Source organism: Sinocyclocheilus rhinocerous, unplaced genomic scaffold (assembly GCF_001515625.1).
Source record: "Sinocyclocheilus rhinocerous isolate Xijiao unplaced genomic scaffold, SAMN03320098_v1.1 scaffold2116, whole genome shotgun sequence".
NCBI lineage: Eukaryota > Metazoa > Chordata > Actinopteri > Cypriniformes > Cyprinidae > Sinocyclocheilus > Sinocyclocheilus rhinocerous.
Window position 1 is genome coordinate 313,911 of NW_015623486.1, and position 14,618 is coordinate 328,528.

The following is a 14,618-nucleotide window of genomic DNA, read 5'->3' on the forward strand; positions in this document are numbered from 1 at the left end:
TGGAGTAAAAGTACCGATACATCACTTAAAATGTACTCAAATAAAAGTACACAATTTTTAAACTACTCAAATAAGTACAATTACTGATAAAAACTACTTAATTACTGTAACGTGAGTATTTGTAATTCGTTACTTCACACCCCTGCACACCTGTGAGGTGGATGGATTATCTCGGCAAAGGAGAAGTGCTCACTAACACAGATTTAGACAGATTTGTGAAACATATTTGAGAGAAATAGGCCTTTTGTGTACATAGAAAAAGTCTTAGATCTTTGAGTTCAGCTCATGAAAAATGTGGGCAAAAACAAAAGTGTTGCGTTTATAATTTTGTTCAGTGTATATATATAGAGATGTTTAACCAACTGTGACAACTTCCTCTTCTGAGAAACCTGGAAATGTGAAAAGGGTCAATAATAATTAAGAGCAAGCAATGAGGAAGGCTGTGTAATGAGGTGTTTTGTTTGTCAGGGTCGGGAAGGAATGACATGTTACTACCTGACTCACGGGTGGGCGGGGCTCATCGTCGTCGTGGAGAACCGTCACCCGAAGTACTACCTCCATGTGTCATGTGACTGTACCGACAGCTTCAATGTGGTGTCGACCCGCGGCAGCCTGAAGACCATCGACAGCGTGCCGCCGCTGCACAGGTAAACTCATCTCCTGAAGCGTCTGACAGCAGCGGGAACAAGAGCAGGCCGTTGTTCCTCCGGCTCCAGATGGAAACCCGCCGTGTGATTGTGAATGATAGTCCTGTTAGTGCCTGAAGACTTCCCTGATTCCTCCAGGCTTTGCTTGTCTGACAGCAGCAGGAACGAGAGCAGGCCGATGTTCCTCTGGCTCCAGATGGAAGCCTGCAGTGTGATCGTCAATGTTAGTCCTGTTTTATTTTAGAGCGAGAGCCACATGACAGTTTCACCTCTAAAGTATTCATAGCTCAATCACACTCCTCTCATTCACATGATTTATCAACCCTTACAGTGCTGCTTATGCAGTTTTAACCAACACAATTATTAATTAAAAAATAATTTATTAAAATAATTATTAAAGACTATTAAAAACTAAAAAGTGAATATTTGTTTATATATATATATAACTTTGTATATACTTTATATATATATATATATATATATAATTTTATTTATATTTTTTTTTTACTACATTATTTTATAATTTTTTGTATGCTTCTCTAACATTAAATATAATTTTATGACGTAAATTTCTCTCAAAGCATCCACCATAAATTGTTTATAAAAAGGGAAAAAAAAGTTTTCCCCTAAAATTCTGTATTTCTGACTTCTAAACATTTCAGTTTTATTTTAATTATATTATAATAATTGTAATAAAATAATTATAATAATAATAATTATTATTATTACTATTACAGCTTAAATTTTATTAGATTTTTTTTCATGACAATTAAACACATTTCCCCCTGAAATTCACATTACTGTAAAACTCCTGGCTTCTAGACAAAATATAATTTTATGACGTAAATTTCTCTCAAAGCATCCACCATAAATTGTTTATAAAAAGGGAAAAAAAAGTCTGTTTTTAGGACCATTATTTATTGTTGTTGTTCTTTTTTTATAGCAATTAAGCACATTTTCTCTTCAACTCACAGTTGACTTTGGTGTTTGCAATAAATAAATATACTTTATAATGTTATTTTTTTTACTTATTTATTCCTATTATTATCTGTATTTAGTCCATATTTTTTGTACTTGTTACCACTGAGTGAAATATATATTTATTATGTTAATTTCACTCAAGCTATCCACCATCTTGGGTGAATAAATTTTTCAGTGAGAGCACTGCAATGCATTTTGAGATTGATTTCTTATTCAAAGAAAGTACGTTTGAATGCATTATAATGTTGCTGCTCACCTGTGCTTTCTAAAAGTGCTTTCTGCGTATGTTTTCACTATCAGAGCAGCAGTGTGATTCATTAACACACGTTTTCTCCTTTCACTTGTTGCAGGCAGGTGCTGGTGGTCCTGTCCCAGCTGGAGGGGAACGCCGGATTCTCCATCACACACAGACTGGCCCATAGGAAAGCGGCGCAGGCGTCTCTGGGCGACTGGACGTCTAGTAAAGCCACACACTCACCCCAGCTCACAGCAGACACTGACGGACTGCACAGACCGCGGCCGCTTTGACACACGCTCACACACACACACACATAGACACACATAGACACACTGTCCCGTCATGAAACCACAGCGTCGAGTTCAGACCCGTGATGATGATGAACACACACGCAGCCACTGAGAGGGACTGGGTGGAACTACTGAGCCAATCACACGTCTGCTCGCTGAGCCAAGACCCGCCCACTGCAAACACAGCCGCTTTGCGCAAGCACACGCGTGTCATGATGAGCTGCATTCACATCCATCCTGGAGTCCGCCGCACCTCTCCTGTCACCAGACTTTACCTTCTACTTTCTCTCCATGCGTTCAGTCAGACGGAAAATCTCACCTAAATATTGCACACGGCTCATTTCACCCAGAATCAAAAGGGAATTTTTTATTTTTTTTTTATCGCAAAATGAAGCCTGTTTTTGGGACTATTATTATTACGGTTTCAATTATATATTTTTTCATGACAATTAAGCACATTTCCCCTCATGTTCATATTACTGTAAGACTCATTTTTATTCAATTATATTAAATTGTCTGTCATGCAATTCAATTTTCCCCTAAAATTCTGTATTTCTGACTTCTAAACATTTCAGTTTTATTTTAATTATATTATAATAATTGTAATAAAATAATTATAATAATAATAATTATTATTATTACTATTACAGCTTAAATTTTATTAGATTTTTTTTCATGACAATTAAACACATTTTCCCCTGAAATTCACATTACTGGCTTCTGGACATTACAGTTTTATCATTATTATTATTATTATTATTATTATTACAGTGTCAGTTATATGAAATTAACTTTCATGGCAATTAAGCACATTTTCCCCTGAAATTCACATTACTGTAAAACTCCTGGCTTCTAGACATTTCAGTTTTATTTTAATATTGTTAGTATAATTATTATTATTAATATTACTATTATTACAGTTTCAGTTATATTATTTTCCCCCTTAATTTTCCCTTCAAAAATGTGGACATTTCACTTCGTTTTCATTTTTACTTTTATAATTTTTGTTATTTAAGATGATCTTCACTAGATTCGTATTACTTCAATACAATAGTGTACTGTATTATATTAAAAAACACTTCATCTTTTTTTTTTATTCAAACCACAATTAGGCAGTACACCAAATGTTAAAATGTTAATATTTTTTTAAATATAATTAGAAGTTAATATCAATATTATATCATTGTTTGTTTTGTCGTCTGAATTTGGGGTGGGGGGGTGTAATTGTCAGGATATCTTAAAGGCCCAAAATACAGTTTTAATTTCCTTAAGCATAATGTATCTTGATTCTTCCTTTAATCTTAGGGTGAAATGTGCCGAGTTCTCAACATATTTTGTGAGATTTAGGATTAATGGTGTTCTGACAGCCAATCAGCAACCTGTTCTGTGGTCACATGTTCTGTATAATGGGTAATGTAAGGACAAATGGCGATACTTGATTTTAATGGAAGGCCAGGTGTGGTAAATGAGGGGTTTATGTGTTTGAACGCACATGTGGGAAGCATCCTTCTACTTTCTCTCCATGCGTTCAGTCAGACGGAAAATCTCACCTAAATATTGCACACGGCTCATTTCACCCAGAATCAAAAGGGAATTTTTTATTTTTTTTTTATCGCAAAATGAAGCCTGTTTTTGGGACTATTATTATTACGGTTTCAATTATATATTTTTTCATGACAATTAAGCACATTTCCCCTCATGTTCATATTACTGTAAGACTCATTTTTATTCAATTATATTAAATTGTCTGTCATGCAATTCAATTTTCCCCTAAAATTCTGTATTTCTGACTTCTAAACATTTCAGTTTTATTTTAATTATATTATAATAATTGTAATAAAATAATTATAATAATAATAATTGGACAAAAATAATGTATTAAAGTTTAAAATCTGTACAGTTCATTTGCAATCTCAGGTTCTGTCGGACCAAATGATAAATAAAGTTTTTGTTTTGTTTCATTTTTTTTAAATCAAGAAACGTGAGTTGCTGACTTATTTTTATTTGTCACTTAAAGGTGAAGTGTATTATTATTTTTGTTAGAGTAGTTTTCATATCACAGTTTTATTGTAGTAGACATTCTTATATTTATATAGAGTTCTTAGACGTTCTTATATTTTTGTAATTTCTTTAATGGTGCAGAAATGACAGACTAACAGTTTGATTCTACATTACAACTTTACTTTTTTTTTTCTTTTTTTTTATGTATTGTGAATTTTCTCTGAACTAGATAGTGAAAGTATATTTTAATACTGCAAAATAGAGTAAATTTGTTGGGGTTTTTTTTTTTTACACTAAATAACCAATAGAACCAAAATACATACACAGAACTTGTAGAATATCAATTTTAAATATAGTTTGTTTTTTAATAGAATATCAAACCAGTTTGCATGTCCCCAATAATCACTGCAATATTTTATTTGGCTATAGTCTAAAAAGCAGAAACAAATTTACCCTAAATTTTGCAGTAATTAAGATGCATATATATATATATATATTTTTTTTTTTAGAAATGTAATCATTGTAGACTTTTTTTTACTATATTTATATAATTATATATGTCACTTTTTCCTACGAATGACCCTGAAATTTCATACAATAAATGCATTGATCATAAGAATTTATATATATATATATATATATACACACACACACATATATGTACAATATATATACAGTGGGTACGGAAAGTATTCAGACCCCCTTAAATTTTTCACTCTTTGTTATATTGCAGCCATTTGCTAAAATCATTTAAGTTAATTTTTTTTCCTCATTAATGTACACACAGCACCCCATATTGACAGAAAAACACAGAATTGTTGACATTTTTGCAGATTAATTAAAAAAGAAAAACTGAAATATCAACGTTTATATATTAAATATATTTATATATTTATTTATATATGTAAATATTTTCAAAATATATGCTGTATGTGTGTTTATTTATATATACAAAATAAAAATACACAATTCACACACATATATTATGTAAACAAACTCATTTTGAATGCGATTAATCGCGATTAATCGTTTGACAGCAATAATATATATATATGTATGTGTGTATATATATATATATGCATACACACGCACACTCTTACTTTTTTCCTGAGTGACCCAGTGCTTTCATCATATAAATGCATTTAATATGTGATAGTAAATTCCAGTAGACATCCATGTAGAAGCAAGGATCACAGAAGGGTTAATAATATCGCAGTATGAAGGGGGTGACTGAAATGTGGGTGCACTGAAGTAAGTGTAGTTTTGGGTAATAAATAGCCGGTGGCGTCTCGGCGTAACTCTAGAGCTGCTGGAGTGACTCTGGGGGGAAGGGTTCTGCAGGGTAAGGAGAATCTTCTGACTAATTTGAACATGTTCCCAGAGACCTGGACCTGGACAGATGTCAGGCTCTGCCCTCGTCCCAAAAAAGGAGAGCGGGATGAGTGCATGACAAAGAGAGGTGGAGCTACTGAAGAGAAGCTGCAGCACATTGGGACTGGATCTGGATTTTCATGAAGTTTCTGCTGCTCATATGTGACATAAAGGAGTTTTGTTTTTGAATTGACAGATTGCCGTTTCACTGTGAGTATTATTTTTCAAGCTTTCATATTTGTATTCAAAAAATTTTTCTGCAGTGATAATTTCTCTAATTAAGTTTGTTAGTTTATAGGGTTTCTGTGGCCTGAGTGTGAAGGTTGAATTATATTTCAGTCAACTGCTTCGAGTGTGAAACGATTGCAGTTTTACATGATAAAACAGACTTATTCTCTTGTTTCTCTCTTTCTCTCTCTGTCTGTGGCCTTCTTTCACTTTTATGCTTTAATGATTGATGGCTTTGTTTGTGAGTATCTGATATGAAATATTGAATCACTGACATGTCGTTTATGATATTTGTTTAGATTGTGTCTCTCTATGAGCGTTTGATTCTTTAATGTTTAGGATTCACAACTGTAGGTGAAAATTGGTTGATGCATCTGTCAAATATTAAAGTTATGCTAATGTTTTGAGCGAAGGTTGAATCACCAGTCTGCATCACCCTCTAAAATCAAACTTGAAAGTTTCAGATCAGTAAGACTTTTTTGGTAGTAAATATATAAATATAATTCCATAAGGATGCACTGAATTGATCAAAAGTGACAGTAAAGACATTTATAATGTTACAAAAGATTTCAAATAAATGCTGTTCTTTTGAACATTCTATTTTGAACATTCTATTCATACTATAAATATTTGTTTTATAGTAATTACATTTTTACAGTACGCTATCGACAGTTATAAATGTGCTTAACTGTCATGAAAATATCTGCAAAAAACCTTACTGGTCCTCAGATAAAGAGTGTTTTCTTTATGCAAAATATAATTCGATTTTTATTTTAATTTATGGTTGAAATATGACCCAAAATAAGTGTTATTATGTAGTCACAGTCTGTGTATTTCCACTCCTGAGCTCATGAACTAATGGACTAAGATATGAACTATACTTCAGAATCAGGCTGTAAATCAAAAGAAACACACACTTGCATCAAAAAGTCTCAAATTAACCAAAATCTCTTGTTGTCAACACCTTATGAAATGTGTGTGTGTGTGTGTGTGTGTGTGTGTGTGTTTGTGTTTGTGAGAATGGCCGGTCCGGTTCCAGCGCTCCCAGACTCTTTTACTCCGAGTTCAGACAGTGTTTACTCGGATCAGTTTGGCTTTTACTCTCTGGACAGTAACGTTCCTGGTCTTTCTAAAGTCATCTTAGACAAACTCAACATGACAGACTACAAAGAATACAGGTGAGAAACACACTCTTATAGTGGAGAACGGCCCGGGTTTGTAGTGTTCAGATGCTGTGACTCTCTCTCTCTCTCAGGGCTGCACTGGAGGGCAAAGGAAGGGTGGGATTTCGCTCCCACAAAGAGATGTTTCAAAATCTAGAAGAAACGTTTAAATTCTGCGCCTGCTGCTCCAAACTCTCATCCAACCTTCCAGACCCGAAAGCACTCAAACGCTGCATTAAGTGAGTAGAAACACACAGATCACAACATCACATCATTTAAGATGAGCAGATTACTGAAATATAAACCAGTACATAGTTCAGTGAGCAAAATATCACTAAAACTACACTTGAATTATTTATGAATAAAAAAACAGGGACAAAACATTTTTATATATTGGTTTTAAAAGTTGGGTTCCTGCTATTATTATAATTATTATGATGTTTGTGGGTCACACTGACCCTAACTGGTTTTTAATCAAAAATCACACTATGAAAAATAGTAAATGGTGCTGATAACAAACAGATCAAAACAGAATTATAACAAAATTATGACTTTACAAAAACAGATTACAAAAGTAAAATAAATTAGATAAAACTTAAAATAACACTTTTTTTCACAATTTTGGGGGGAAAGTCAGTTTGCTGGTTTTCATCTCACAATTCTGACTTTTTTCTCAGAATTTTTGTAACTTGCAATTGCGAGATTCTGAGATATTGCAGTTTTGAGAAAAAGAGATATAAACTTTTTAATATTTCAATTCCATGGCAGAAATAAGCTTCCATAGTTTTGAAAGTGCTGTAAAAACGGGGACATTTAGCTAAAGTTGGGATGTTATGGGGATACCCTCAATATCACATCAGTTGGTGTATAACGAGAGTCAGTCAGAGCTGTTGTCCCAGCTGGCGCTGTCTCTCCTGCGTCTCGCAGTCCTCCTGTAGGGTTTTGCCCTTCAGAGCATTATCACCTGCTTATTAACATGCAGAGCTAATGCAGGATGTTAACACCTCTGTCTGAACAGCAGCAGATAATGCTGTGTGCTAACACGCTAATGCTAACACCTCACACAGGTCCTGTCCCGCCCTGCTAATCAGAAACATTATAGTTATATAATTAACTATAACTATAATTTAACTGTGATATTTGTAGTTAAACCATAGTGACTGCAGACCTTATGAAAACAAACTATTTTTTCTACAGGAAGCTTGGTTGAGCTGAGGTAATTGTAGTTAAACCATTGCAACCGCAGTCTTTAACAAATGGTTTTACTACAGTAAGCTCAGTTTATTTGTAGTAAAATAATGGTAAAAAATGTCGTAGATATGGCTGCCATGCTGTAACGTCGTTCGTAGGTCGGGAAGAAGGAGGTGGGAACCGGCGAACATTTAAACCAAACTTTAATCAAATAAACAAACACAAAATAAAAGTAAAGCGGCAGCCCCTCGCGGACGACTGCCACACTCAAAACACAAAATAAACTCCAGGCCTGGTCCTCTCTCGTTCAACACGGTCGTCACTCCTCCCTTTTATCCTTCCGGAGCTCCTCCGTGAGACTCGAGACCGGTGCAGTGGTGCAGGTGTCGCTCATTATCAATTACTCCACCGGCCTTGCTCCGTTCCCACGGCTCTCGGCCCCGCCCCCACTCGTCACACATGCTTTTGGGACTTTTTTTTATTAGTGAATCGCATCAAGTGACCCAAAATGGCCCACAGTATAGTATAGTTCAGTTCACACTGTTCTGGCCTGGAAGAATAAGATCAGAATAGGAGTAAGATCCGACCGCAGACTTTCACCTAAAAATAGCTGTTCGTGAAGTAATGCAGGAGGCCGGCTGAGTGTCTTCATTCAGGTTTTTATTGAACAGACTGTGCTATCGAAGCTGGAAATCCAGGTTATTCTGTCCCGAGAGACCCAGAAACCCACCATCAACACCCAGGAAAGATTATTCCCATTTCTACAATATTGATACACCCTGACTTAAGAAGTCAGTCTACTAAGAGTTATGGTTTATTTAAAGGGGTCATAGGATGCTACATGCACTTTTACAAGTTGTTTGAACTGAAATGTGTGTTGGCAGTGTGTGCACAGACTGGACTGGCGTCTTACCTTAGCTCCACCCTGAGTGAGCCGTCATCAGTCCGCCATTGTTTCACCGCCGGAGCAGATGTAGACAAGAATATTTATTTAAAAATTATAATATATAAATATACCATACTTGGCTACGTTACGTCACTTTTTAATTATACATTTTAAAAATTATATATATGTATTATATAAAATATCAAACAAAAAAATAATAATAATCATGTACGACATAAGTGTATACTTATATTATGCTTATATATTTCATTACATATGTGTGTGTGTGTGTGTGTGTGTATATGTAGCAATATTAAACAATATAAATAAAAATTACATTATAGTATATATTTATATTCTCTCTTTTTATTGTATTATATATCATCTTATCATACTTGGTTGTGTCTCTTTTTGTCTTTGCTGGCTGTTCTCTTAAAACCTGATCCGAATTTTTAGCCTTTGTGTAAAGGGGAAATGTTAACGACAGAGTCACACACATCGCATGACGCCGCCAGCACAATAAAAACTTAAAGTACTGAAATGATGAGGGCAGCTGCTAAAAATGGCACGGACCTTTTTATCTGTCTGCTGAAGCCTCGACTCATAAGTGTTGATGTTATGCAATACTTTTAGCGCTAGCTTGCTTTAACTCTTCAGCATCTCATTTTGTGCTCCCAGGTGTCTGAACGTGTATTACTGCAGTAAAGACTGTCAGAAGAAGGACTGGTCTTTGCATAAGAAGTTCTGTAAGATGCTACATAAGGTCTCCATCGACAGGCTGGTGGAGTGGCTCATTCACACAGGTCAGAGGAAACCGTGTGTACAGTGCTGGCCAAAATGATTAAAACACAAATCTCACTGGATTATTACAATTAATGGCAAAATTAATGTTTGGAAATGTAAACTGATATTTCCTACTGACACACTACAGCAAAAGATAGAAATAACTGACTTAAAACCGTTTTTAGCTGCTGAAAATAGTAGTGTTCTAATCATTTTGGCCACCACTGTGTGTGGTTGGAGTTGTGAGAGGTTGCTAAGTAACATTCTGTCAATCATCCTGTGCTCCAATAGGAGAACTTCCTTTCCCTACGGAGGCGTGGTCTCGGCCCGCTAAAGACATCAGGTGTTGGGATGACTGGGTCTCCATGCAGGGAGATCTGACGCCCCATCTGGACACAATCCTATCCGGACAAAACATGACAGACCTCTGGACCAATGCCTGCAGGCCGCGGCCGGAGGAGGCGGAGCTTCGTAAGTCTGTGTGGCGAGTGTGCAGTGAGTTCTTCTCTCGGTCGCTGACGCTGGGCCTGGGGATTCAGATGGCCCGTCTGGACCCGTATTCCCGTCCTCTGACCGTACACCTAGTCGGGGCCGGTCACAACGAGACCCTGGGAGCCAGAACCACAGACATGGACGAGCTCGGCTGCATGTTCCCGGGGCACATGGGGCTGGAGGTGGTGATGGTGGGGCCCGAGGTGGTTCAGGGGCCCATCATGAGGCCCCCTCTGAGGGCATTTGGACCCCGGGGAAAGGTTTACATCAGCGCTTACAAGGGCCTCTATCATCAGTTCTGGGAGGAAGTTGTAGAGAAAGGAGAAGCTGCCAAACCAGATCTAGTGATCGGATTTCATCCAGGTACAAATAAACAATATTTTATCTAATCATGAACTACACACATCATAAACCCCTTTTAGGCAAGTACCATTTATGTCACAATATATTTTAATAAGACTGAATTTGTAATTAACCTGATGATCACAGGTTTAATAAAAAGACGTTAAGTTTCTAATTATAACACCGCATGTCCACGGTTATTCAAACAACGAACAAATTATACAGCGAGCAAAGAAAAACATTTACCTTATCAAAGAATAATCACTGACTTCAGTCTAGCGTGAGTGTAAGCACTCTAAAAAAAAGCTCCAGTTATAATCAGTGATGCTGTCAATGTAAAAAAAAAACATTTTCTTGTTTCTGAATTCGCCATGAATGCGGAATTCAGTGAGTGAGCATGCAGTGAATACCATGCGTGCAATGACCAACACTCCAGCGTTCCAGTGATGAAATCTGAACGCCTCTGACTTGCCAAAATCAACAGAATCGTGTGTGATTGGTTATAATGCGCTGTAAAACTCTTGAAAAGAAATGCACCATGCGCAGATCTAAATTTAATGCCGCAATAGACTTTCATTTAATTTTCACTTTATTCGCGACACACGCTCTGCAAATTTTTAAGTTTTTCAAAGTTTACATACAACTTGCAGAATCTATATTATAGATTTATAGATCATATAGATCTATATTAAAGGATGGTTGGTATTATATTAATCAATTTAATATAAACGTGTGGCTAGTTGACTAGAAAATCTTTAGTCGGGGGTAGGCCTACGGTGAGCGTGATTTCACCAAGTACAACATGTTCCTGGATCAACATCCTTGTTGATCCTGGAACATCATTCCAATCAACCAATCAGAATTGAGGGATAACTTTTCAGTAAATATCTGTTTTAGGCTTATGATCAGGGTTAGGTGCTTCTACACCCTTGTTAATCAGCTATCATTTCACACTGATTTTAGGAATAAATTATGGGTAAGGTTAGGTTTAGGGGTGGGGATTGGGTTAAGTCTGTATTTTTGGACAGTAATGTTGATCCAGGGACATGTCTTACTTGGCAAAATCACGGCGACCCCTACCTGGCACAAGGAACTGATCCATTTTTAAAATAAAATGCTGTGATATTTCGAAAAGTGCGCCTGCTAATCAGGTCATTTTATATTACATTGCACGAGTTATGCATGCGTAATGAGTCAAATGTTTTTATTTTATTTCATTTTTTTTATGTGTGTGTGGGTGCTATGGGGTTGCTTTGGTCTTTCTTGGGGTGCTGAAGCAAAAAAATAATTCTTAATAAATAAAATAATTCTTATAAAAAAATTCTGTATCTATTTTTAGGTGGCACACCCGTGGCTATGCCCCAGACTTGAAACAAAATTTTAGTAATTTTATTCTTTTTATTAGTTTTTAAACATATTTCTCTTTAGCTTTAATTAATATTTTTTTCAGTTTTAGTTTTGGTAATTGTAGTACTTCAGCTTAGACTTTTTTTTTTTTTTTTTCTTCATTTTAGTGGACAAAGCAACATTTCTCATTTTTGCTTAAGTTCCTAAGTTTAGTTTTATCATCTAATACTTTTTTATTTTATTTTTTCAGCTTTATTTCAATTAATGAAAACTAATTAATAATTCTTAATTGTTTTAAGTTCAAAAGCATTGAGGTTCGTAGGCTCACAACATCAAACCTCTATGCATAAAAAAACGAATTAACCTTAAAGCACACAAATTTATATAATGGAAAATAATGAGCAGTAGCCTAATTAACAAAATATTGCACTACAAAAAAAAAGTGAATTGAAAATAAATTAATCAGTGAGTCATTTTTTGAAGCAGTTCAGTGAAATGAATAGCAGTGGTTTGTGTAGTGTGCTCAGTTCTACAGTCTGAGGTGTTGAGGAGTTTACTAGGTTAGAGAGCTGACTTTCACTGCCGTCTGAAGACATTTGACCCTTTAAGCTCCAGTGGGGGTTTCGTTTCCATCTATAGATTCAGACAGATGATTCTTTTAGGGAGATTCACTCTGTGGACGGGTGCCACTTCAGCAGCGCTGTAATTCAACGGTCTGACTTTTACTAGCAGTGATTCATAACAGCTGAGAGTATAAGACTCACCGTCAGGAGATCTGAGCAAACCAGCCACATGTGGACGTGCGTGTTAGAAAACACTGAACAACTTCAATTCATTTAACAACAAGATGTTAAGACATTTTACTTCGCTGTGGTGGTGCATGTAGTGGTTAAATCCCAGGCTGGTCAGCAGAGGGTTGTTGGTTCTAATGCTGGATGTAAGATGAGCTGTAATAACTGAGGATCATCTCTGCGATGAATGAACTGGGAGTCGCTTTGAATCAAAGCATGTGCTAAATGAGCAGTTACTTATTTACTTAGCGGTAAAATTAACACTCGACAAGTGTCACCTGCAAAACTGGCTCGGCGACAGACGCTTGTGAAAAATGTATCGCCAAATGTTTAGCTTGGAAGCGTATGGATTCAATGGATTCGGTATATATTGTGACCATTTTTAGATTTTAACTTTAATTTAATTTATAAAATTGTATTTTATTCACTTTAAAATTCAGCTTTGATAAAACAGCTAAATATTTCTTTGAAATAGGAATAATAAAATATTATTTTGATTAAATACAATTTAATGGTTTCTAAGCTGGGTTATTATAGTTTTATAAAGTTATTATAAAACTAAAACTAAAATGATTACTTATAAAATAAATGTTAACTGAAATAAAATAAAATATAAAAAACATAAACTTTTTTTATTTATTTCAGCTAGTTGCCAAAGCAACATTTCTCCTTTTTATTTAGTTTAACTTTAAGTGCTAAAATAACTAAATTAATAAATAAAATTAATAAAAACTATATAGACATTTAAAAAATTCATAAAACTAATAAATAAGACAAATACTTTATATAAATAAGAAAATATAATGAAAATAAAAATAAAAAATATAAATAGTCTGATTAAAATATTAATAAAACAATTAATAAAAACTATAGACAATAAAAAAAACAATAAAACGAACAAATATGACAAATATATAAATAAGAAAACATATAATCTAAATAAAGTCTAATTAAAAATATTAATGAAAACAATTAATAAAGACTATATAGACATTAAAAAATTATTAAAAATAATAAATATGACTATGACTAATACTTGAACTAAAATTAAAATGGAAATAAATCAACAAGAAAATGTAAAGAACAAATATATATGTATAAAGTCTAATTGCAGAAAATATATAAATAAGAAAATATAAAAAATACATGAAGTCTAATTAAAAATATTAATGAAAACTATATAATAGTATATCAACAATATTAAAATGTCATTGATTTTGGAGCTTGCTTTTCATCCAAACAAGGTTCATATTGCTGAAAACCAAGTGAACTTCATGCACAAACACAATGCAAACGCACACAGCTCCATCATTCTCACCCTTTATAACACTGCTGTTTCTCTGGGTCCCTGACTGCTTAAATCTCCTCATATCCAAACACACATGACCACACTTCTAATCTGGGAAGAGGGGATATACACGCTATCAGTCACAAAGTGGAGACAAACAAACAAAGAGTGAGATTATCCAGCTAAACTCTGTGTGTGTGTGTGATCTGATGATCTGCAGCTGTCAGCTTCTGTCCTCTGTTTCTCGCTGTCTTTGTGAGCTGATGAGCCGGGTTTTGTTGTTTGTGGTCTGGTTCAGGGTTCCACGCGTCTCAGGGTTTAGGAGAGGGCTGGCTGCCCACATTACTGCTGCTCAGAGACTATAACATCCCATCCATCTTCACCATGTACAAGTAAGTGACACTCAGTCAAGTGTTTACATGCCATATCTCAGGCTTTTGAACTGAGAATGACTTGAAGTAAATTCAATTACTCAGTTTGATCGATTAACTTTCTATATACTTATTTTATTATATTTGTGTGTGTGTGTATATATAATTGTGTGTATATATTATATTTTTATATTATATATATAATATA

General features: G+C 34.8%; 2 protein-coding genes across 2 annotated transcripts in view; both read left to right on the forward strand.

The window, feature by feature from the left end:
• The window catches only part of LOC107754538 (calpain-15-like), a 26,035-nt gene extending 23,320 nt beyond the window's left edge, over positions 1-2,715 (forward strand). Inside the window, exons 11-12 of the mRNA XM_016571052.1 lie at positions 469-647; positions 1,979-2,715. Coding sequence (XP_016426538.1) covers positions 469-647; positions 1,979-2,156 — 357 coding nt within the window. The 3' untranslated portion in view covers positions 2,157-2,715. The remainder of the gene's footprint in view (positions 1-468; positions 648-1,978) is intronic.
• A 4,061-nt stretch (positions 2,716-6,776) lies between these two features.
• The window catches only part of LOC107755201 (putative protein MSS51 homolog, mitochondrial), an 8,806-nt gene continuing 964 nt past the window's right edge, over positions 6,777-14,618 (forward strand). The window contains exons 1-5 of the mRNA XM_016571950.1: positions 6,777-6,934; positions 7,012-7,158; positions 9,675-9,799; positions 10,071-10,634; positions 14,338-14,431. Coding sequence (XP_016427436.1) covers positions 6,777-6,934; positions 7,012-7,158; positions 9,675-9,799; positions 10,071-10,634; positions 14,338-14,431 — 1,088 coding nt within the window. The remainder of the gene's footprint in view (positions 6,935-7,011; positions 7,159-9,674; positions 9,800-10,070; positions 10,635-14,337; positions 14,432-14,618) is intronic.